At 37.5% G+C, this 26,378-nt stretch overlaps 1 protein-coding gene across 1 annotated transcript; it reads right to left on the bottom strand.

The window, feature by feature from the left end:
* Window positions 1–7,659: 7,659 nt before the first annotated feature.
* LOC113175432 (testis-expressed protein 13B-like) lies at window positions 7,660–8,760 on the bottom strand. The gene has a single exon (XM_026379693.2). The coding sequence runs from the start codon at window positions 8,758–8,760 to the stop codon at window positions 7,660–7,662; it is 1,101 nt and encodes a 366-aa protein (XP_026235478.1).
* Between the last annotated feature and the right edge of the window lie 17,618 nt (window positions 8,761–26,378).

The raw sequence follows: 26,378 nt of genomic DNA, 5'->3' as shown, positions 1-26,378 counted from the left end.
GACAAAATGCAAAAATGTCTGAATAGTGAAAACAGATAAAAAGTCTTTTATTAAAAAAATGTTAAAAATCAAAGCTATTGGTGCATCAAAGGATATACCATGACCAAAATGGTTTTGGTTTTAGAATGTAAGAATTTAGTCAACTTTAGCAGAATTCATTAAAAAAATTAAGGATAAAATCATGATTAATGCAGCAAAGGTATTTGAGAAAGGTAGCACCCATTCTTTATTGGGTGGAAAAACTATAAAAGAGAAATATTGTAAAACTACTTGATAAAAACTTTCTACTCGACAGGAAATAACTGGTGACTACAGGTTAAAGAATTTATATAAGTTATTTATACTATTCTTGCATATTTAACCCTTTGATATCATATTGAAAAAAGAGTTAACAGAAAGAATTGAACTTGCGGAGTACAATGGTACACACCCGCAATCCCAGTGACTAAAGAGGCCAAGGCAGGAGTATCACAAGTTCAAGATTAATCTCAGCAACTTAGTAAGGCTCTAAGCAACTACTGAGACCCTGTTTTAAAATAAAAATAAAAAAGGGCTGGAGATGTAGCTCAGTGGTTAAGCACCCATGGGTCCAATCCCTGATATAATATATATATATATATATATATATATATATATATATATATATATATATATATATATAAATAATTGAAAAAACATGATAAATGAGTGGCACAGAATAGAATGTCCAACAAAAATATCCAATTATTTAGTAATTAACTGGAGCACCTGTAATCCCAGAGGCTTGGGAGGCTGAGGCAGGAGGATCACAAATTTAAAAGCCAGCCTTAGCAACTCAGTGAGACCCTGTCTCTAAATAAAAATTTTTAAAAAGGGCTGAGGATGTTGCTCAGTGTTTAAGCACCCCTGGGTTCAATCACTAATACAAAAAAAGTCTAATTTCCATGCTAAAGAATGAGAGATAATAGATCCTAGTACAATTAATTACCCACTTTATAGCAAAAAAAAAAAAAGTTGGATCCTATTATCACACCATAATAAAAAAAACTGCAGGTGGAAAAAAATAAATTTAAAAAACAATAAAGAAAAAGAAGATCATTTAAAGGTAATCAGAAAATAAAAATCTATGAAAATAAGACTGTCCTTTACAGTTTGCAAAAATACAGATTTTTTGATAAAACATAAACAAGCTCAAAGACAAAAGTCATTGAATAAACATATTTTAACAAAACTTCAGGCAGAGCATTAACATCTGTAATATACAAAGGGTTCCTATAAACTGAGAAGCAGAAAGACAAAACAAAAAATCAGTATCCAATGTGCTAAGAACCTTGAGAGTATCATGTTAAGCAAAATAAACCAAACTTAGAAAATCAAGGGTTGTATGATTTTTTCTGATATGTGGAAGCTAGAAAGGAGAAAGGAGAAGAAAAGTTGGTGGGGATCTCATGAAAACAGAAGGGAGACCACTAGAACAGAGGAAGGGGTCCAAAGAGAGGGAGGAGGGAAGGGAAAGGAGAGGTACTAGGAAACAAAATTGACCAAGTTATATTATTGTACTGTGTGCATGTATAAGTGTGCAACAATGATTTTAAATATTATGCATAATTATACTGTGCCAAATAAAAATCTATTAAGAGATAAAATGTGCAAAGAATGAGCTTCTATAGAAGATGGAATTCAAATATCCAACATACCTATAAAATGATATTCCAACATGCAAGTGACCCTTTAAATGATGGAGTAGACTAATGATATATCAGAAAGAACTATCTCCAAACTTGACATGTTTCCTGTATGTTCATCTGAGTCATATTGGATGGACAACATGGTTCCCCAAATAGTTTACAAATGTATTTTTGATACTGTTCAGTCCACATTCCATGATAAATCATAAGCTATATTACCTAGTAAAGATTATTCAAGAGTATAAATTACAGCAGACAAGGGGCTGTGGTTGTGGCTCAGCGGTAGAGTGCTTTAAACAAAATAAAGGTATTGTGTCCATCTACAACTAAAAAAAAAAAAAAAAGAAAGACAAGAGTCCACAAAATACAAAGCCGAATACAAATACCCCAAATTTGTCATCATTATTTAATCATACTACACTCACCATAACCATTTTAAGTTAAATGTCTTGTTCCCTTATCAAAATATCCCACAGAATGAATATTCTCTCCTCTATTTCCAAGAGTCAATTAAGTATGTAGCCACAGTATCCTATCACATTTATTCTATTTTTTTTTTTTTTGGTACTGGGGATTGAACCCAGGGGCACTCAACCACTGAGCCACATCCTCATATATATATATATATATATTTTAAACAGCCAACTTTTTTAAAAAATTATTTTATTTATAAGTAGTCACAATATCTTTATTTTATTTTTATGTAGTGCTGAGGATTGAACCCAGTACCTCATGCATGCTAGGCAAGGGCTTTACCTCTGAGCCACAACCCCAGCCCCATTTTTATATTTTATTTTGAGACAGGGTCCCTTTAAGTTGCTTAGGATCTTGGTAAGTTGCTGAGGCTGGCTTTGAACTTGCAATCCTCCTGCTTCTGCCTCATAAACTACTGGGATTATGGGCACATGCCGCTGCACCAGGCTCCTATCCTATTTATTCTAATGCTACTCAGTTTCAGCCAGAGAATTTGATTCAGTAGAATCAAGTTTGGGTTTCTTTTTTAATCAGCTATAGCTTGTATCATCTTCTATTGAGACTCAGTTTGCTACTATTTAAGAATGTCTAAATACTGAATATTTTAACCCCAAGTAAATAATCTATACAACTTGTCTAAATGCTTAAATTACTAGGAAACAAAAATATTCAAACACCAGCCCCATACATTCAAAATTATAGATAAATCAGCCTATTTCCCAGGATAAAAGAGAACTTTTAAAAAATCATAATCTAAGTAATCAATTCCCACAATTTTCCAAGATAAATTGGTGATTTAAGAATCTAATGCATATTAAAATATGAACTTTCTTACTCTTATAAACCATAAACCAAAACAGAAATTGTTACTTGAGGAAAGGAACAAGCAGAAAAAAAATTTTCCTAAGTACTCAGCATTTAAGAGAAATGATTATAAAAATAGGCTGCTCCTACCCTGTGCCAGTACTTCTTTCCATATAATAGAAATGCACAAGATACATATGGTAATGTAAATTCAAAAATGGTTTATTCATGCTATCTATGGTCACATCAGCTAAATGAACATCATATAAGTGTAATAATACTTGAAATTCTTAAGCATGAAAGCTTAATATGCAGTCACAATGATGAAAATAATCAAACATCTTCTTTCTTATATATATCTTCATACATTTCAGGACTGCAAAATTTTGCATAACATTTTGTTTCTAGTATAACATGTTGTTTCTAGTAATATTTTAAAGCTTTTACAAACTCTTTAATTCAATAGTCTCCAATTCCCAAAACGTTGTGTTTTTATTCTGAAGGAAATTGCTTCCACCTGTTACATGTCACTCTATATTAATTTCTTTTCAAAAAAGTCCAACTTTGTATTGCCCACATCTCTCTCCAACTTAAAACTAATAACTTGTTATATATAAATCATGTAGTCCATATCTTCTTTTGTGTTCACTTCTTCATTGATGAAAACTTGAGTGTAGGAGTTGCATAAATTGGATAGGTCAATATATAGCATTTTCAGAAATCATACTAGAAATTACTGTGTTCATTACAGTTATTTTTTGGCATGTTTTGTTATATTTAGTATCATCATGGATGGCAAAATCACTTCTCTCTCTCTCTCTCTCTCAGTACTAGGGACTGATACCAGGGCCTCACACATGCTACGCAAGTGCTGCACCACTATGCTACTAGCCCCCCTGCACATTTTTTTTTTCTGCTCAATTTTCACTCTTTGCCCAGTGAGAGGCCTCTTCAGGCCAATTTATCCTTTGTAACCCCAGTCAGCATTCTCACTTTCTGCAAATGGCAAGGTCGTCCAGGCTCACCTTACCTTCTCCAGCCCACGATTTGGTGCCAGCTACCCTCCAAGGAGCCCTGGTTCCTTTTCATGAAGAATAGTGTAAGGAGCCCAAATCTAGGCGCTAGAGTACAGTAAAGATTTTTTTTTTTTTCACAATGCAACTGGTAATGGGTAAGATGACCAGGCTATTGCAGCCACAGAGCAAGAGTCTCCACAGGCAAGAGCTGATATTTCCAATGTATCAGTACTTTTACAAATCCAATTTCACCAATCATGATGCGCCATACCATGCTATATATTGTCCATGCCCAATTCCTGCACGGAGATTTCAAAGCTTCCATTTCCTTCTTCTTTTTGGCTCTTCCTCCATGGATCCTGAAGTTTACTCCAAATTGTAAAGTTCCAAAATGAGCCGGGCACAAAAAGACAAATGCAGTATAATCATACATATATGTGGAACCTGCAATAGTCAAACTCACAGAAATTGAGAGTAGAATGGTGGTTACCAGAATCAGGGGGTAGGGAAAATGGGGAGACATTGGTCAAAATATACAAAGTTTCAGTAACATAAATTTTTGAGATTTATTGCATTGTATACACTATAGTTAATAATAGTGTATTGTACATTTCAAAATTGCTAAAAAATAGATTTTGAATGTTGTCATCATATATGGAAACATCATATTGTACCCCATAAATATATATATATATATATATAATCAATATTTATCAATCAAAAATAAAAAATATGTAAAGATCCAAATTCTCTTCAATTACAGAATCATCTATGCTATTTGTACTTGAAAATGAAAACCTTTCCATTCAGAAAGAAGTGTTAGCCTCAGTAAATAAATGTGCATGCAATATTTGGAACATACTTTAAAATATCTGTTATCTCAAAATTCAAATTTAACTGAATATATCTGTATCTTATCTGGAAATTCTACTCCCAGGGGAATAATAGGAAATCTGAAAACAGATCATTGAGTATCACATATAAAACATTTCTTAACAGATATAAACAGAAAGGGAAATATGAAAAATATTAGTTTTTAACACTGTTTAAAATCTCTTGAATTTTCATTTTCATAGGCCCAAGTGGACATGTATTTCTTTGAGTCCCTCTTTTTGAACATAGGTCTTTTTCTTTAGTAACTGTCTTACTAGTTCTATCTGAATTACTGCTCTCAGAGGAAATTATTAGCAGCAAATGTTAATGTTTTAGTGTCTTTCAGATATAGACAGACTAGATATATTGCTGGAGTATTTTATTACTTCAAAATCCTTCAAAGTTTAAACTAAAATGTCCACGAATACAATGAAATTTATATTAAGAATCAATAGGAAAATATTTTATTATTAAAAAGTTCTTATTATTTAAACGTTTTAAACTTTTTATACAACAAATTCCTGTAGATTAATTTTGAAAAGTTCATATACAATTCATTTTGTACGTGTGTTGCTGGGGATTGAACCTAGGGCCTTGTGAATGCAAAGCATACACTCTGCCAGGAAGCTACAGACCCAGCCCCAAATTTTTAAGTTTTTGATGTCTTAAAATACACAAATTAGATTACTTTATATTCTAACAATTATTACACATGCTTTTCATATTACATATTTCCTGAATATATTATATCAAACACATTCATATATTGAAATATTTTTCATATTAAAATAAAATATTCTGTACTTTTGTATTTCCATATTCTCTGAATTTTCTCAAATCAATGAAAGATCATTTTAAAACAAGTTACAATTTTAAAACAATTCTGTTTTAAAAAGAAAATGATTTAATATCACTATTTACTATAATTCATAGATGTAGAAATATATTTTGAAATTTACTGTCAAAGAAAAAATTAGTGGAAACGTGCTAATCTTTGCATGGATTAAAATATACCACGTTTATTCTCCAAATTTTTCTGTAAAATTTGCACAGCCACAACAGTGTTGAAATGTAGTCACTTTTTTAAACATAGCAAAAAACATAACCAAAAAAATTTAACCAATTTTTCCATTTTAACTAGGAATATCTGATTAGAATTCCAGAGAACACACACACACACACACAAACACACAAACACACACACACACACACACACAATTTTTTCTTACAGCATAAAGGCCAAGTCACACTTTAGTAGAAAATTTTCATCTGTAAAAAATATATAAAAAGAATGAAAATATGTGAACTGCACATAAAATCAAGAATTTAGAATGTAAACAAAAATAAAAAATCCTCAAAATCAGATGAAAATAAAGAAAAATAGATGAATCTGACAGTACATGGAAAAATGTAATAATAAAATCAGGAGTAGGTTCATTTGTAAGGACCAGAAAACAGCAACAAAAATGAAACCAAAACAACAACAAAACCAACCTCTGGTAAACTGATGTGCTAAGCAACTTGGTGAGCCCCTGTCTCTAAATAAAACACAAAATAGGGCTGGGGATGTGGCTTAATGTTTGAGTGCCCCTGAGTTCAATCCCTAGTACCACGCCTGCTCAAAAACAAAGAAATAGTTGCAGAGCATGTAGCTCAGTAGTAGAGTGATTGCTTAACATAGAGAAGGCCCCTGGGTTCAATCTTCAGGACTTCAAAAAAATAAAATAAACAAATAAAAAAGAAAGAGCTGGTCTGGAGGTGTAGCTCAGTTGTAGAGCATATAATTAGCATGGACAATGCCCTGAATTTAATTCCCAGCACCACAAAAAAAATAAATAAAATAAAAATAGTCAATAAATAAATAAATAGCCAAATCTAGTACAAGGTTCCAAAAAATTGGGAAGAATATATAAATCACACAAAAAAGTTTCCTAAAAATAATATTTACATAGATAAAATCATGACTTTTTTGAATAATGAGGTTAGGCATGAACATTATTTTCTTCTTTGTTCTTCACTTTTTCTTCAGTTTTTCACTTTGGAAATGAGAGTGTTAAATTTAATTATATATATATTATATATAATATTTTATATATTATAATTATATATGTGCAAGTAAAAGAAAAATATATGCATCCAAATATTTGAAAGAGATTGTCTGCAGATGGTTGGATAAATTTTCATATGTATATATGTGTCTTCCTTAATTTTCCAAATGTAAATGAATGTAATTTTTAAAATCAGATTACAAAAATATATGTAGTTTGGTTTCACTATAGAAATGAAAATAGCATGTTTCCACATGCATTTGTGTGTGAATTTGTGTTTGTTATATCTATATGCCCTGCAAACATAGATGAGCAAAACAGCTCTAAGGATTGTTTGTTGTGATGGCATTTAGTGTGATTTTTATTCTTTATATGTATTTTTTCCATATTCTCCAAAATTTCTCAAATAAATGAAAGACCAATTTAAAGCAAGTTATAAATAATTCATAAACAATTCTATTTTATAAGAAAATGATTTAATGTAACTACTTACTATACTTTGTAAATGTAGAAAAAACAGGTAGAAAACTACTATATTCATACATGTAGAAATAAATGTAGAAAACTGTTTAATATAACTATTTACTATGGTTCATTGACATACTTGGTTGTACTCAGAGATGGAAGTAAACAGATAAAATATTTCTGAGTATCAAGGTCAAAGATGATGTTTATATCTTATTCCTTTTTTGCTTGACTGTTCTTATAATAATATGTAGTCAAGAATGTATTCTCATTTTGCTTATAATCAGAAAAGAACCTCAGGATATGAATTATTTAAAATTCACAGAGATCCTTAACTGGGAGAAAAAACTGCACTCTTTCCTTTGTGTATGGGAATTTTCCACATTTGAAACACACATTTCGCCATGAGAAATTCATCAGATGACACTGTTCACAATCCCAATCCCCCTCTCTGCGCTTGATGCCACATCTTGTTGAGTGAGAGGAGCCAGGCTTTGGCTTAAACCTTTCTGGCAGAAACTTCCTGGTATGGAGTCGCTTACCCTTCCAGCTAGACTCAGCATAACTCCCAGGAGAAACTACCACAGTTTCCCTTGCAGTTTCTGCTGGAAGGAAGCTAGGCAGGAATGAGCAGGATGGTTCAGACAGACTAAGAGGTAGCAGTGGACTAGCCTGGCTCCAGTCCTCCAAGATACCAGAGCAAGAAAAAACGGTTAACTCCTGGTCATTCTCACTAACAGAAATCAAATTTTCCTTTTCTTCTCCCTCTACATCAGAAGCAGTAATAGTAGCAGCTGTGGCTGCTGCAGCCTCTTGACCTGATTCCCCCACAGTTTCCTCCCCAGTCCAATCAATTCCTGTGTCTTGAGCAAATGCAAACTTATTTAATGTCTTTGTCTCATTTCCATTCTCCTCTTCTTTCATTACTTCCGGCCCCTGAAATGGAGTGCTTAATACCTTAAGAAGCTCACTTCTGAGTAAATTTCGTTCCCCTTCTATTCTATGAAGGATTATAAGGCTTTGTTGGAGTTGAAATTGAGCTTTCTCCCTTTCCTTTTGTTGAGTATCCCTGAGTCTATTTACCATTCCTATCAGCACATTAATGAACAGTTTTTGTTCATCTACCTGTTCCTGCAGTTTCATTACCTTTTCTGTGTACTCTTTCTTCTGCTTCCTGGCCAAGCGCACTGCCAGGGCCAGGGCACTCCAGGCACAAGACTTCTTAATGGAGTCTGGAATTGCTGAGTCAGTCAGGATGGCCTGTAACTTCTTCTCCAATTCACCCCAGGTCTTGCTTGTCTGCATTGTATAGAGGTCTGCACTAACTCCATTTCGAAGTATTTGCTTATTTATAAAATCTACAACCTCCCTTTGATAGAAGCCACTGGCTGGGTCATTAAAATTCACAGCCATTCTAACTACCTCTCTCTGCCCTGTTTTGCCTCAGAGAACCAGACGGCTGGCAACCAAATGAAACCCTCTCAACTCTGAACTTTTGACCTCTGAGTTCAACAGCTCCTCATGGAAAGTCAAACGCCATCTAGTGGGCTGAGGGTTTAACCCACAGTTCATACTTAACTACTTAAGAGCTGTATTCATTAGAATGAATCTTGAGGGCTGGGGTTGTGGCTCAGTAGTAGAGCACTTGTCTAGCACGTATGAGGCACTGAGTTCAATTCTCAGCATCACATAAAAGCAAATAAAATAAAGGTCCATTGACAACTTAAAAAATATTAAAAAAAAGAACGAATCTTGAGAAAGTCAGTGAATTTAACCATTAGGAGGTACATGCAAATATTAAAATCTAACACAAAATTAAAAGCCCAGTGAAATATTTATCTCAGGCAGCTAAGTCTGGTAGTGAATATAGATATATACTTAATAAATATTTACTAAATTGAATTGGGCAATACTTGTTTTAAAATATTATGCTAATTATAGTATTTAATATTAATTTAATACACAATAACACTTTTTTGGTACTGGGGATTGAGCAGAGGGTCACTTTACCACTGAACTACATCCCAACCCTTTTCATTTTTTATTTTGAGGTAGGATCTCTCTAAGCTGCCCAGGCTGGCCTCAAATTTGTAATCCTCCTGCCTCAGCCTCCTGAGTCGCTGGGAGGATTATAGGTGTGCACCACTGCACCTAGCCACAAGAACTATTTTTGATGATGAATGTAGGTCATCATTTATGTGCTACAGATAATGCAAACCCATATTTTACCAATTGAGATTTAATTTCTGTAGAGTAAAATTTGTATTTTTAATAGGTAATATTGCAATAAATATTTATTATATATTTAGAGCCAGGCATTTTGTTAGATGGAAGGAGATATAAAGATCAATGAGACATAATTCCTATGCCATAGAGGCCTATTTTCTACTACCAATTTGAACAGTATATTTCAGATAAGCCTGTTGCAAATAAAGTGCAAACCTCAGAGAAAAACTCCCCAGCATTATTATTAAGAATAATATATAATCAATAATATCTGATTCTTGACATTTCTGCTTCACATATGAGATACACAAATTGCTTATCCTGGAGTTACATAAATACAATGGGGAATTGCCAATATCAATGAGACGCTTTAAATCAAGTAGAGAACTGAACTAGACTCTGAAACAAAGATGTTTCCTATCAGCACAATTTCTCCTGAGAAAAACGATAAAACTAGATTAAATATGTAAAGCATTTAACTATAAAATCATACTTCAACTCTCTTTTTCAACATTAAAGATCCCAAAATGCTAAATAGCATACAGCACAATAAAAATGTAAAAAATGTAATATGTTGCCACTTGGGAAGTTCAGAAAAAAGAGTTTATTTAAACATCTTTGTTTATTCAAAACAACATTTTTATTAAATCTATTTAAGTTCCTTATATTTATTTTTATTTATTTTTAACTGGTACATAAAACATCAAATTTTACATACTAATGGGGTACCCTGTAATGTTTTCATACATGTATGCATTGAGTAATGTTGAAATCAGGTTAAACATATGTACCTCCTCATAATCCCATCACTTATTTATGGAAAAAACTCAAAATCTTTTCCTTTAGCTTTTTAAAATGTATAGTATATGATTATTATTTATGGTAACCCTATTGTGTGACATCACACCGGAACTTCTTACTACTGTCTTAATTATAACTTAATACTCATTGATCAAAATTTTCCCATCCCTTAGTCCCCAGCCTTTGCCATTCTACTCTCTGTTTCTATGAGATCAACTTTTTTTTTTAGATCCACATTGGTGTAAGATCATGTGAAAATACCTTGTATTTCTTTTGCAGGTATATACTTTTACCAAGGTATTGCAAATATCTTTTCTCTTTCATCATTTTTATTAGACTATTATAATTATATGGAGTATTATGGTTTATTTTGACAAAATAATACATGCAAGTGTTTTGATTTTATCCCTGTTCACCCCCTTTTGCTTCCCACCTCCCTCCCCCTATTCTCTCTCTTCTCCTCTATTATATTCCTTTCACTCCTTTATTTTTTTTCTTTTTTGGGGGAGTACTAGGGATTGAACTCAGGGGCACTCAACCACTGAGCCACATCCCAGCCCAATTTTGTATTTTATTTAGAGACAGGGTCTCACTGAGTTGCTTAGTGCCTCACCATTGCTGAGGCTGGCTTTGAACTCAGGATCCTCCTGCCTCAGCCTTCAGAGCCACTGGGATTACGGGTGTACACCACCATGCCTGGGCTCCTTGATTGATTCATTCATTCATTCACTCATTTAGTGGTTCTGGGGATTGAACCCATGCCCTTGTACATGTAAATCAAGAACTCTACCAACTGAGCTATATCCCTACCCCCTTTATTTATTTTTGATATCAAAATATCAATTTTCTGCACAAACATTAAGGTGGAATTCTTTCTTTTTTCACTATTTTTAATTTATTTTTAAATTGTATTATTTATTTTGTTTTTAAATAATAATAATTATTATAATAATACCAGGGATTGAACCCAGGGGCACTTAACCACTGAACCATATCCACATCAGTTTTTGTTTTATTTAGAGACAGGGTCTTACTGAGTTGCTTAGTGTCTTGCTTTTGCTAAGGCTGGCTTTGAACTCGTGATCCTCCTGCCTCAGCTTCCTGAGCTTCTGGGATTACAGATGTGTGCCATGCTGCCTGGCTTCACCATTTATTTTTAAAGGGGTTTATTTTTCTTTGGGTCCAAAGAACTAGAAATGCCAAGATGAGAAGGAAGAAAAGTGGGCTTGGGATATGGCTCAAGTGATAGCGTGCTTGCCTGGCATGCATGAGGCACTGGGTTCGATCCTCAGCACCACATAAAAAAAAAAGTATTGTGTTCACATAAAACTGAAAAATAAATATTAAAAAAAAGAAGGAAGAAAAATTCAGAGCAATGAACTTCCTTCTGAAATTATTTCAGCAGTGGTATCAATCATTTCTGGAAGCAGACAGAAGGGTAGAAATGTCAGCTTTGCACCCATAGAGAGTGTCCTTAGGGAATATAAAAACTATTGGAGTTTTTGTGAAGACTGGATGGAGGAGTCCCAGCACATGATCAATTTCTTATGTCATTTGCTAAATCCTGTGGCTGCATTACATGAAAGCTTAAAGACTTAAATGGACAGTCCCTTGTCATGGGTGGAGTTATGTTAAAACAGCTTCTGAGATGGAGTTAAGGATAAAAAATGTTTCTTAAAGGTTAATACCTCTGAAGGGGTAAGGGGCATGATTGAGCAGAGAGAGAAGTCAGACTTCAATGCAGGTCCCTCAAGCATTTCCCAACTCAATTCATTTCTCTGGAAGTATTACCCATGAAAATCATCACCTTATAATAGGCTGAAATGGTCAGGTCTTGTACCTCCACCTCACCTAGTCACTGGATATGAGCAGCCTTGAAATAGTATAGATACTTAGAAGGAGAAAGTTAATGAAATGGATTATAGTGTCTGCCATAATCAGTTCTCATTTTCTCTCTTTTTTAGTTTCCTCTCACTTTCAGCTATCATATCTGCAGGAATTGTGGTTTACCTGAGAGCAGAGTCCAGGCCATTTGGTTTCTATATATCTATATCCTTCCCTCTCCTATTATGTAATAACAAATCCTGATGATCACGAGTTAATTACAGCAAGATGGTGAGTCCTGTTCTTGTTTCCTGAACTTTGGATTAAATGAGACCAAAACATGCAGTTATCAGTGATAGCTTATAACTCAATAGGACTTTTGCTATATCTTCTGGAAAATATATGTCCCCTTTAAAAATCAGGACTTTCAGTCCATCAGACAACTGAGTTGTGAAGATTGGGTGCAAAAATGCCCCAGTGGATTTTTGGGAGGGTGGGTAAATGGAATTATTTCTGCTACCACACTTTGGTTCTCAGACTCATGTATATTTCGTATTGGGGGATAGGAAAATACATTGATCCTGGAGTATGACACCTTCAACCTTGCAGATCATTGCCTCTGAGCTGGTGATTTAGCTGCATGTTCAACAGATTACTAGAACAACTTAAGTGTAGAAGCTTCTGGGTAGTGAACAACATTATGTGACTAATGAATTCTACATTATTGTTGCCGTGAAATGGGTCCACTGGACTGATGCAATACTATATTGGATCAAACATTCTGTAAGCTCCTGGACTATGGCACCAGCCTTGTAGGAAAGAAAGACAAATTATGTCTGGAATACAAACTGATCACCCTTTCAGGATGGGAAAACCCTAGTGTAGTCAATATGCTATAAAGAAATCAGTTGGCTAGGCACTGTGACCCACGCCTGTAATCCCAGTGGCTCAGAAAGCTGAGGCAGGAGGATTGTGAGTACAAAGCCAGCCTCAGCAAAAGTGAGGTGCTAACTAACTCAGTGAGACCCTGTCTCTAAATAAAATACAAAATAGGGTTGGAGTGTGGCTCAGTGGTCAAGTGACCCTGAGTTCAATCCTGAATACCCACCTACTGCCCAAAAAAGGAATCAGTTGGCCTCAAGTAATTAAGCCAAATCAGGGCCTCAGTTTTGATTTCCACTGCATAAAAGTTGAACATTTGCCAGTAATAGTGAATAGATCAATCTTAGTACATGTGTATCTAGGGCTCCTACATAGTCTCCATCTGTATAACCATGGCTACTTTTCTCCTGTGCTCATTGTGATGGCACTGGCCTGGTTGATGACTGTAGGGCATGAATTGCTGCCCGCTTCCCGGTCTAGGGGCTGCACATGTGGCTGGGATGGCACCTGGCGATTAGCCAGGAGGCAGTGCTGTGGGTGGTGACAGAAAAAACAGACCACCTCCAGGATAGGTCCAGGACTTTTCCGCCCTCATGGACAGCTGGAGTCTTCCCTTACAGACTATGGGATGGGTGTATGTGTGGACTTGCTCCACCCCTCTGACCTTTATCCTGATTGGCTCCTGTGCAGTACATAAACTGTGTGTACTTCCTCAATAAATGAGATCCTACTTGACTTGTCTCCCTGGCATGTCTGATTGTCCTTCCGTGAGGTAGGGCTGGGTGCGGGCCGCCAGTCGACCTTTACCTCTCTTGGCTTACCTCTCTTGGCTCGTCTTGGTCGGGGCGTGCTTTCCCCACTTCTCTGGCTGGTCAGGAGGAGATGGGGGGCTAAAAACCCCCAACATCTGGCTCCTGAACAGGGATGCCGAACACAGATGCAGAACACGGACGTGGAACAGGGACACGAAGGAAGTATAGGTGAGCCAAGCCAAGCGAGTTTCAAGGTAAGCATGTCCCTGGAAAGATGGGACAATCTTATACTAAATACGACGACCAGGACTGTGAAGCCATTGTTAAGGAGCCTTTTGGGTTACAGTCCTCTAGCTTCCCAGGAGGAGAAAAATTTAAAACCTCACTCTGACAATGGCCTCCTAGATCCTTTTGATCCCTGGCCTGGTCCTCTGGGTTCCACACCAAGTCCCAGAACACGTGGTAGTGAGTCAGGATGGGGAGCGGCCTCGGCCATATTATCACCTCTCCCTCTGCGGAAATTCTCTGCCCTCTCATGCAAACCCGGAAAAGCCGGGTAAGCCACCATCTTGTATGGCTTTCCCGGTAAATGCTAACCCTGGGACAATAGACTGGCCTTATGGTATCCCTGGGAGGCCCAAGATTTGAAAGAACTCAAAAAGGCCGTCTCCAAGGATGGACCTAATTCACCCTGGGCTGAAACCCTCCTCCAGGGTCTGGCCCACCAACAGTGTACCACCCAAGACTGGAAAAACTTAACCAAGGCCGTGCTTCCTGGTCCCCTGTACCTGAAGTGGTGTGCTTTTTTTTAATGAGTAGTGCCATGCTCAGGCTGAGAGAAATCAGGCTGTTAATCCCCTGGTTCTTATAACTTATGGGATGCTGTCAGGGTCCAGTGATCAATTTTCCACAGGCCTTCAGCAGGCTGCTATCCCTGCCCCCTACCAGGAGCAGATACGGGCTTTAGGACTGGCAGCATGGGAAAAGTTGGAGGAAGGCCCCTCAGAGCCCCCGATAACAGGAATTACTCAGAGGGCTACCGAGGATCTTGCCACCTTCATAGAGAGGGTGGAAAGGAGCCTCCAAAGGAAATTCCCCATAGGGCCCCTTCGGGACCAATTTGTCAAGATGTTGGTCTGGGAAGGGATGATCACAGACCACAAACTAGCCTGTGCGGGAATGAAGGACAGATCTTTGGGGAGGTGGATAGTGGCCACTAAGGATGTCAGTACTCAAACCCACCAATCACAGTTGTTGGTCATAGCCTTGCAGGCCTAAATGGCTTCGCTTGCTGAGGCCCTTACTACTGCCCTCGCCTCTTCCAGTTCTGCCGAGAGAGAAAGGGGTTTGTTATGGATGTGGTCAACAGGGCCACTTCAAGAGAGACTGCCCTTCAGGCTGAATAAGACCCGGTGCCCCGCAGGGACGTCCCTCAGGCTGGACTAAGGGGCAAACTCCACCTAAGAAGCTTTGCCCCCGGTGTAGAAAGGGATTCCATTAGCAGAGGGATTGTAAGCCCAAATTTGATATTGAGGGGAAGCCTTTAAGCTAATAACCGGGTGCCCTCCAGCCCCATCACCCAAAGGAGGCACTCCGCCTAGTGGCCCGCCTAGGGCCCACTGGACAGTCCCAATAATCCTGGGAATTAGGCCAAAAATGGACATCTTCATAGCAGGAAAAAAGTTCTGCTGCTTGATTGACACTGGAGTGAATCGGACAGTATTAAGGAAAGAGGAGGTTTCCCCACAATGGAAGCTGATTCCTGCACCTCAGTTATTGGGGGTAGGGGGTGATACAAGGTCTGAAGAAACCAAGGACTGGCTTACTTGGAAGAATGTAGATGGTAGTCAGGGAGAGGCCCTCTGGTGGCGTCTGGCCTGACAGCTAATCTGCTGGGACAGGATATTTTGGGGGAAGCTGAGGTGTTCATCACCACAGATCACAAAGGGATATATGATGATATCCTAGAGGAAGAGGCGTGCCAACAACAGTTTGGCCCATCGGGTCCCCTTAGCAATTATGGGGGGATCCACTTTTTGAGACATTGAGGCAAAACACTCCTGCACCCTGTGTGAGGCCTCATCCCCAATCCTAAAGGCCTCTCTTCCTACCGTCCCTGCCATTCAATGGCTTCCGGTCCTTCCAGTGTGGGTGGAACAGTGGCCACTTCCCCTAGATAAACTACAAAAGCCAAAGGAAATAATATCAGAACAATTGACCCTAGGGCATATTAGGCCCTCCCTGAGCCCTTGGAATAGTCCTATATTTGTCATACAAAAGGCCACAGGGAAATGGAGAATGTTACAGTTCCTAAGAAAGATTAATGAGCAGATGATTCCTGTTGGTACCCCCTTGCGAGGACTACCCTGGATCCCCTCCATCCCTTGGGATTTGACTCTTATTTTGATTGATATCAAGGATTGCTTCTTTTCTATTCCCCTTGATCCCCAGGACTGCGAGAAGTTTGCCTTCTCCGTTCCCTCTGTTAACTTCCAGGGGCCAGACCAAAGATATGAGTGGGTGGTGTTACCCCAGGGCATGGCTTTTTGTCAACATTATGTTTCACAAGTCCTGCAACCCCTTTGGAGGTGATTGGATATAATTCTATATGTTTACATGGATGACATCATTATTGGGGAGGCTGACACCAAAGCGTTAGGTTCCACCTATAAGGAACTCCGGACTCTCTTACAAAAGGGAGGATTACATATATCTAATGACAAGGTCCAGTCCTTACCCCCTTTTAAAATTCTAGGGGCCAAACTTAAGTTAGACTCTGTCTGTCCCCTTAAGCCTCAATTACTTTTCCATCATCCTATACCTTGGTGGAATTTCAAAAACTGTTGGGCGAACTCAACTGGTTGAGGCCTTGGCTTCACCTGCCTATAGAAGACCTGCTTCAGCTTTTCAACTCTTTAAGAGATAAAGTCCCCACAGATGTCATCACAGTGACTCCATTGCATCAACTGATATTCCAAAAGATTCAGTCAGCCTTAGATGCAGCACAATTAGCTCGCTATAGGCCCCAATGCCCCCTCTGTCTTTGGATCCTCCCTAGCTCGGAGGTTTCTTCTGCCGCCATTACACAGTTAGGTGAGCCTCTTCAATGGATACATGTGTCTGTGGGAGGGGCCCCTAGGGTCTATTCCCAACTTGACCAGTTGGCTGATCTGATAGTTAAGGGTAGGGATATTTCCCTAAGACATTATGGGCGGGATCCTGATGTGCTAGTAGTCCCCTACCAGTTGTCGGACTTTGAATGGGTCAGAAGGAACCATAGTTGGGTATCCAATGCCTTGGAGGATTTCATGGGAAAGGTGGATTGTCATTATGTTACTTCAAGATGGGTGACATCATTCTCGAGGTTATGATGGATGCCCCCCATACTTTTTCCACCAGACCCCTCATTAAAGCGGTAAATGTCTTTACTGATGGGGGAAAGGCAGGATCTGCCGCCATGGTGTACTCCACCTCTTCCCCTGCCAGTGAAGGAAAAAGTACCCACTATTTTGAGCCAGTTATGGGATCTGCACAATTTAAGGAACTATATGCAATTGCCCTGGCCTTGACCCATCTCCATGGACCGATGAACTTGTTTTCTGACAGCCTATATGTCATCAACTTGTTATCAACTCTAGTGTCAACATATATTAAGTTGGACAAAACCCCAATTATTCCTCTAATGATTCAAATCCAATCCTTGTTAAAAGAGCAGGCTGAGCCGATTTTTCTGTAGCATCTCAGGGGACTGGAGTTACCTGGAATCTTGACACAGGGGAACCAAATGACTGATCGATTGGCTACCAATGGGACTATCATAGCTACTGAGCAGAACCTCCAGATGGCTCAAGGACTTCATGAATTTACTCACTTAAACTGGAGAGGGTTACATCAAAGATTCCCCCTGATTCCCATAAAAGATTTTAAAAAGAAGCCGTTTTTACAGGTCCCACTTCTTCAATCCCCCGGGGTAAACCCCAGGGGCCTCAGACCTAATGTTGTCTGGCAAACTGATGTGACCCACTATGCACCTTTTGGAAAATTAAAATATATATTTATGTCTATAGATACTTATTCACATATTTGTTGGGCAACTGCTCAGTCAGGGGAAAAAGCTCAACACGCTGAAAGCCATTTCCTACAATGTTTTGCCATTTTGGGATTACCCCTTCAGGTTAAGACAGACAATGGGCCCTGCTTTGTGAGCAAATCATTACAAGAATTCTTCCAAACTTGGAATATTAAATACACCACTGGAATACCATACAATCCAAAAGGTCAAGCTATAATTGAGAGACATAATAAGACCTTAAAAAACCAACTAATACAACATAAAGAGGGAAACAACCCCCATGACCAATTAAGGACAGCCATGCTTACATTAAATATTTTAAATTTTTCCAAAGACCAACCTCTAACTGCTTTCCAGAGACATTGGTCTAATCAGACACCTTATTTAAAGGTAGAGGTCTGATGGAGGGACCCTCTTACTGGATCATGGTGTGGTCCTGATCCCCTCATTAGTGCAGGGGGGGGGGATTTGGGTGTGTATTCCCAATTAGGGAGACAAGTCCAATTTGGGTACCTACATGCTAGACATCTAAAATACTGTTCATTAGAACAAAAATGATTACCCAAGAGCACCCCCTCTTGAGGTAGGATTCTTTATTTTCTCATTTGTAGGAATGAAAAGACCACTCTGGATGCTTTGCCTGGTTGTGACTGGACTCCTCATAGTCTCCCTCATGGCATTCATCATGGCCACGGAGATGTGCTGGCCTCAGTGCACCATGTTATCAGCACTACCTGCAGTCTCAACTCGACTCCTTGGCTGCGGTAGTCCTCCAAGCCTGCTTACCGTCCGAGAAGGAGGACTATGTCTGTTCCTACAGGAGGAGTACTGTTTCTACTGGGCTCCTCCAGTTTCTCAAGGATGGAGCCAGAGCTGTTCAACTGATGGTGGTCGGGCAGCAATACACCATCTTACAAGATAATGACTGTGAACCCTATGAGGTTGGCCATGGCCCCCACCGGGATGTGCAGATGTAAGTCGGGAGCAGAGCCATCTCTCTTCCTTGAGGCTTCCCATTGGGCCTGATCAGGCCCTGCAGGTAGGATTGCCCAAAGAGCTAGAGTGGTAGTCAATGACGGGTAAGATCCCCAGAGGGGAACAACCTAAGACAGGCACTCCCTCGAGTAAGGCAAACATCTGCTAATAAAGCGAAAAGGGGGAGATGTAGAGCGTGGCTGCCTGCTTCCCTGTCTTGGGGCCGCACATGTGGCTGGGACGGCTCTTGGCAATCAGCCAGGAGGCAGTGCTGTGGGCAGTGATGGAGGAGGTGAACCACCTCCAGGATAGGTCCAGGACTCTTCTGCCCTCGTGGACAGCTCGTACCTTCCCTTACAGACTATGGGATGGGTGTACACATGGACTCGCTCCACCCCTCTGACCTTTATCCTGATTGGCTCCTGTGCAGTATATAAGCTGTGTGTACTTCCTCAATAAATGAGATCCTGCTTCGACTCGTCTCCCTGGCATGTCTGATTGTCCTCCCAGGAGGGAGGGCTGGGTGCGGGCCGCCAGTCGATCTTTACCTCTCTTGGCTTGTCTTGGTCGGGGCATGCTTTCCCCGCTTCTCCGGCCGGTCAGGAGGAGATGGGGGGCTAAAAACCCTGACAGATGACAGAGGCTGGTTGATATCAATTGGCTGATTTTTTCGTCTGCTTATATGATATTTTTTTATAGCAGATGCTTTCTGGTGGCTGTTAATATATGATATAAAGATCTTCGTATTTCTTGCCTACCCATATGTGTATCCACATCTGACTATCTCAGGCCTTCTTTTCCATAGCCTTCCACATTTTTGATTATTTGGTATCTTTAACCTCTGACCACTTCTGTGTTCAAAACAAGTGAATAACTAGTTATAAAATCTACAGCCTTGGAAATTGAGAGAATTATTTATACCTTTATCTTTTAAAACCATCCTGACAGGGGCTGGGGTGTGGCTCAGTGGTAGAATACCTGCCGAGCATGTGTGAGGCACTGGGTTTGATTCTCAGCATTGCATATAAATAAAAATAAAATAAATATGTAAAATACAGATATTAAAAATAAAACCATCCTGACAGAGTTTGGAATATAACTGCTATCCATTTTGGTCAAGACCCCATTGAGGGCTGCCTTATCTGTAAAACAACCTTGGACTTTTTATTTCGCCTTTAGATGGTCATATGGGAATACCACACAATCACAAATGTAAACTGATGTAGAGATATAGTGTAATTATATGCCACAAGGCTGCAAGCTGCCTGTTCATATAGTGTGCTTGTGGACTCTGGTTCTCTTTGTGCTCTATCATAGATATACTACTTCTATATTATAATGGATTTTTGCTAGGTCTACCACAATATTTAGTTGGCAAAGCCTTTTTCTTTTTGCACCAGGGATTGAACTCAGGGCACTGAGTCACATCCCCAGCCCTATTTTGTATTTTTTTTTAGAGACAGGGTCTCACTGAGTTGCTTAGCTTCTTGCTTTTGCTGAGGCTGGTTTTGAACTCACGATCCTCCTGCCTCAGCCTCCTGAGCCACTGTGATTACAGGTATGCACTACTGTGCCTGGCTTCTACCTCAATATTTTATTTGGAAAGTATAAAAGACTCATCTCCTCATGGGTTAGTTCTGTACACATGGTCAAACATTCTAAGCCCCAGTAGAATACAAGGGCAGTAGAATACTATGAAATGTCTTTGAAAGGTTATGCCTTTGCTTTAGGACCTAATGGCCCTGGGTTGTGATTCTCCTACTGGAGTTTGCCATGATGACATATGACATCTTTTCATACCAATCATAGTTCAAATATAATAAGCTACACTGAATATAGCCCAAGTAGAAAGACTGCAGGCCTCACAGCCTAGACTTCCTACATAGACTTGCCCTACTCTGGGCAATATCAAAGCTGACAATATTTTATATCACTTAGAATAGGGTCAGAGTAATATTCAGAGTATCCTTCCTCCAGAACTTGAATAACCATTATGTGTTAGAAAGTACAGGTTGCAGGAATATGTCTTTTACTTTAAAGGAATATATTGGCAGACTCCTGTAAAACTTGTATAGATGTGGCAGGTCTCTAAAATTTGTAAGTTTACCTTCCACCACCTGGAGCACATCTGTCTTATCAAAGCCTCTAACATACTAGTCACCTCTTTTGAATATAAAATAGGATTAATGTAATGGATTGAATGATGTTTTTAAGAGATCCAAATTGTCTAAAACTCTCCAAAAATTATATATATGACTATGATGACATATTGTGATTTTATATATGTATATGTATACATATATATACATATATATTTATAAAGGTATATTGTTTTCATTCAAAGAAAAAAAGAACTGTTTGTAATTGAGATAGAAAAGAATGCATTTCCGGCTGGGGTTGTGGCTCAGAGGAAAAGTGCTCGCCTAGCCTGCGTGAAGCACTGAGTTCAATCCCCAGCACCACATAAAAATTAAATAAAGGAAAAGAATGCATTTCCACAAATCATACTATGTCAATAACTGCTTTAGCAAAGTGCCACATGCTTCATTGCAGCTGTGACTGGAGCTACTTCCTAGATTGGGTTTATAATGGTTTATTGTCATTATTAAAGATATGTCTAAACTTGAGAGGCAACAACAAAAAATGTTGGGAACATCTAGTTGTTTTAGTGTAAGGAAACTATCAAAATCTAATGTGGTCATGTCAAATAATACATGGGGCTAAGTAAAGTGCCTACAAATAGCTAAAGATAAAAAATTTTGACAACCAAAATATATGAAATTGATTAAAACACATCAACTCTTTCAAAAGTATGCTTATAATGATATAATGATATTTAAAAAACAAAAAACCTCATTGATCAACATTGAATGATGTTACAGGATAACTCATTATTTTAAATGTTGACGTGTAAATTTTAAAAAATTGTCACTTAACCTGTCTTTCCACATAAACTGTATTTATTTACTTATTTACTTATTTTAGACACTGGGGATTAAACCCAGGGGCATTTAATCACTGAGCCTCATCTCAGCCCTTTTTCATGTTTTATTTAGAGTCAAGGTCTTGCTGAGTTTCTTAGGGCTCACTAAATATCTGAGGCTGGCCTTGAACTTAAGATCTTGTCTCAACATCCTGAGCCACTGGGATTATAGGTGGGTGCCACTGTGAACAGCATAAACTATATTTTAGAGTAACAAAAAGTCAAAGAGTAGAAATTATTTACATAAAATTTTAATCAATAATTGCAGGTCATAAAATCACCAATTTAGAATGTCTAATGAAATAATGAATCTAGGCAATAGTCATCAACAGATGTTAGAACTATTAAGTAGGATGAGGAAAATTTATAATAGGAAGCCCAGATTGACAACATCTGAATAAACTGATCAAATTCCACATCACTAAAATTGGTACATATGGATATCATTGTATTTCATAAGATATTGTAATAAGAAGTATACAAAACCTGTGAAGTATTGTGCTAAAACTGTTGGAACTAAATCTAATCTATCTTTTAGCTCTAACAAGTAGTTTATAGTAGACCAATAAAGATCAAATTAACAAATTGAGGAGGCAATCAACTTATACTAAATATAAGTTCTTCCATAGGTAAACTCCTCAGTTTTTTCCAACAAATCAATAGCATAAAAATAAACTAGAAGCTGGGCATGGTGGCACACCTGTAATCCCAGCAGCTTGGGAGGCTGAGGCAAGAGGATCATGAGTTCAAAGCCAGCCTCAGCAACAGTGAGGCACTAAGCAACTTAGTGAGACCCTGTCTCTAAATAAAATACAAAATAGCGGATGTGGCTCAGTGGTCAAGGGCCCTGAGTTCAATACCCAGTATAAAAAAAATAGTACAAAATGAATAAATAAATAAATAAACTAGAGCTGGGTGCAGTGGCATATGCCATATTCCAGTGGCTTAAGAGGCTGAGGCAGGAAGATGATGAGTTCAAAGCCAGCCTCAGTAATTTACTGAGGTTCTAAGTAACTTAGTAAGACCCTGTCTCAAATTCAAAAAATAGATCTGGGGTTGTGGCTCAGTAGTACAGCACTTGCCTAGCATGTGTGAGGCACTAGGTTCGATTCTTAGCACCACATATAAATAAATTAGTAAATAAAATAAAACATTTAAAAAAATTAAAAATAAATAAAAAAGGGCTGGGGATATGACTCAGTGGTTAAGTGTTCCTGAGTTTAATTCCCACTATCAAAAACAAACAAAAATAAAGAGAGAGAGAGAGAGAGAGAGAGAGAGAGAGAGAGAGAGAGAAAAGAGCTATTAATGCCTGAATAATAACAGACAAATGCTACATAACTTGACTTTGGCTTTATCTGGATCCTAATCTGAATAAATAAAAAGAAATTATACTAGTAGCAGAAATTATACTAGTGGTATTTTATAACTGTAGTATAACATTAGAAATTAATAGCAGTGTGAAAATATACAAAAAAACTTTGAAAAAAAACTTAATTGATAATTAAAATATGGAGTAAAAAATGAAATCTATTGAGAAAATTTAATAGAGTTAAATACCTGTGTAACAAAATAAGAAAAAGTAAATAAATTAACTAACCTTTCAACTGAAAGACATCAAAATAAATTTGATGAAAATATAAATTAATTTAGTATCAAAGCAGAAATCCATGAATTGAAATAAAAATAGTATGGGCTGGGGTTGTGGCTCAGTGGTTGAGCAGTTGCCTCACATGCGTGAGGCACCAGGTTCGATCTCAAGCACCACATTAAAAACATAAATAAAATAAAAGATATTGTGTCCATCTACAACTTAAAAAAAGAAATTAAAATAGTAAAATTCCTGAATAAATGGAAACTAACACTTGAAGCTCTCAACCATTTGAAAAAAAAAATACTGATATGTGCTACAACATGGATGAACCTCAAAAACATTATGCTGACTGAAAAAAATCTAGTTAACAAAGGACAACATATTGCATGATTCCATTCCATTTATATAAATTGTTAGTATCCAAAAAGAGATTAGTGGTTTTATAGGATAAAGTGAAAAAGAGAGATTTAATGCAAGTGGCATAAGAGATCTTACTAGAGTGATGGAAATGTTCTGAAGCAGGATTTTAGTGATGGCCAAACAACTCAATTTACTAAAAATTATTGAATTGTATACTCAAAATGGGTAAATTTTATGGCATGTAAATTATAACTTCATAAAATAATTTTTGAAAAAAAACTGATTTTTCAATTGTACACTTGATATATTAAGTTCATCAGGAATGAGGAATAGCTCTAGTAGAATCAAATGGTTCATGTGTTTTATCAGTATTAATTAAAGGTTAAATAGTTAATCCAGGGAACTTATGAGCAAAGAGTGTTCACTGTGAAGAGAAAATGCAAATGCTCTGAGTCAGTTGTATGCTTTGCTTGTTCAAGACCTTCAGGAAGTCCAGTATACCTGCAGTGGAATGAGAGAATAAAAGAATGGTGACAGATGAGATAAGAGTGATGGCAAAGAATCAGATCATGTAGAGACTTTTTAGGTCATTGTTAGGACTTTGTTTTATTATCAAAGGGAGATTAGAAGACACAGGATAATTTAAGCAGAGGAATGAAATAATTTGATTTAAATTTATCACACTAGCTGCTATTCAAATAACAGATTACAGGTGCCAAGGGCAAAATTTAGGAGACCACTTAGGAGAGACTACTGCAATAATCCAGTTTAGAGATCATGAGGCTTAAAACTTTTCTCCCCTTTTTACAAACTTGTATTGTCCCCTATTACCTATTCTATCAAGTCCAAAGTCCTCTGTCAAAGAATTTCAAATCAATTCAGTATTCAAAAAACAAATGCTAAACTAAGTACAAGGTATTGTACTATGAAGGGATTAGTACACCTACTCACAAAAATTCTGTGACTATAGCTGACCCTATTGTAAAAAATGTACACCAGTAAATCCTAGAATGTTGGATTAAATGCAGCAAACATCCTTTTTTATAAATATTAGCTAAGATTTGCGAAAAAGGAGGTGAAGCCTATGGGGGAAAAATGAAGAGGAACTCTGAAAACAATAAATATAAATGAACTGAAGCTTGTTGCTCAGGGTTGAGGTGTTGCAAAGAGGGATGTCCATATGGTAATAAAAAAGTGAAAGAGTTTGGATTTCAACAATCACTATTTGAGGAAAGAAGATGAAACGTTGGGACTGAGGAAAATAGGATTTAGAACTGGATTCCCTGGAGAATGTGACAACAATTGAAGGGCTACATTATGGAGGAGACAGACAAGAAAAAAAATCCACCTGCAAATAACACAACAAATAAAGTGTGTGTATCCAGATTATATAAAAACTCAAAATTCAGATATAAAAAAACAAATACCCTAATTAACAGATGGAAAAATGTTTGAATAGATATTTCACCAAATAAGCTAGTTGGGGGACAAATAAGAATATGAATAGATATTGAAAATTATTATCATTAGGTAAATGCAAATCAAAACCACACGAGGGTTGTGGCTCAGTGATACAGCACTCACCTAGCACGTGCGAGGCACTGGGTTTAATCCTCAGCATCACAAAAAAATAAATAAATTAAATAAAGGTAATGTGTCTAACTACAACTAAAAAATAAAAAAAAACACATGAGATATTGCTTCACATCTATTAGAACAACTAAAATTAAAAAGGCTAACGATACTAACTGTATTAGCTTAGACTGTCACAATAAAATACAATAGACTGGGTTAAACACTAGAAATTTATTTTCTCACAATTCTAGAAGTTGGAAAGTCCAAGATCAAATTCCTGGTAAAGCTTTCCTTCCTGCTTGCAGATCGCTACTTTCTCATACTGTCTTTACATAGTAGAAAGAGAGAAAGATATCTCACTTCCTATTCATATAAGGCTAAAATCCTGTCATACTAAGATCCAATCCTTATGACGTCATTTAGTTTTAATTGCATCCTAAAAATCCTATGTTCCAATATAGTCATGTTGGGGGTTAGTGATACAGCATATGCTTTTTTGGGTGGAGGACAATTCAGTTCATAGTACCAATTATTGGAGAGATTTGGAGAAATGGAAACAGTCATACACTGCTGGTGCAAAAACAGTTTGATAGTTTCTTAAGTTAAACATACACAAAATAGGCTTGGTGGAGTAGGCCTTTTATCTCAGCAGCTCAGGAAGCTGAGGCAGGAGGATTGTGAGTTCAAAACCAGCCTCAGCAATTTAGTAAGTCTCTAAAGCAACTCAGCAAGACCCTATCTCAAAATAAAAATAAATAAATAAACAAATAAAAAAGGGCTAGGGATGTGGTTCAGCAGTAAAGCACCCCTGGGCTCTCTGTTTGGTACAAAAAAAAGTTAAAAATACACATACTTGGGCTGGGATTGTTGCTTAGTGGTAGAGCACTTGCCTAACATGTATGAGGCACTGAGTTTGATTCTCAGCACCACATACAAATAAATAAAATAAAAAGTTTCATCAACAATTAATAAAAATATTTTTAAATA

This window comes from Urocitellus parryii, chromosome X (assembly GCF_045843805.1).
Source record: "Urocitellus parryii isolate mUroPar1 chromosome X, mUroPar1.hap1, whole genome shotgun sequence".
NCBI lineage: Eukaryota > Metazoa > Chordata > Mammalia > Rodentia > Sciuridae > Urocitellus > Urocitellus parryii.
Note: the sequence above shows the minus strand (reverse complement) of the source record. Positions and strands in the feature narration are given on the sequence as shown.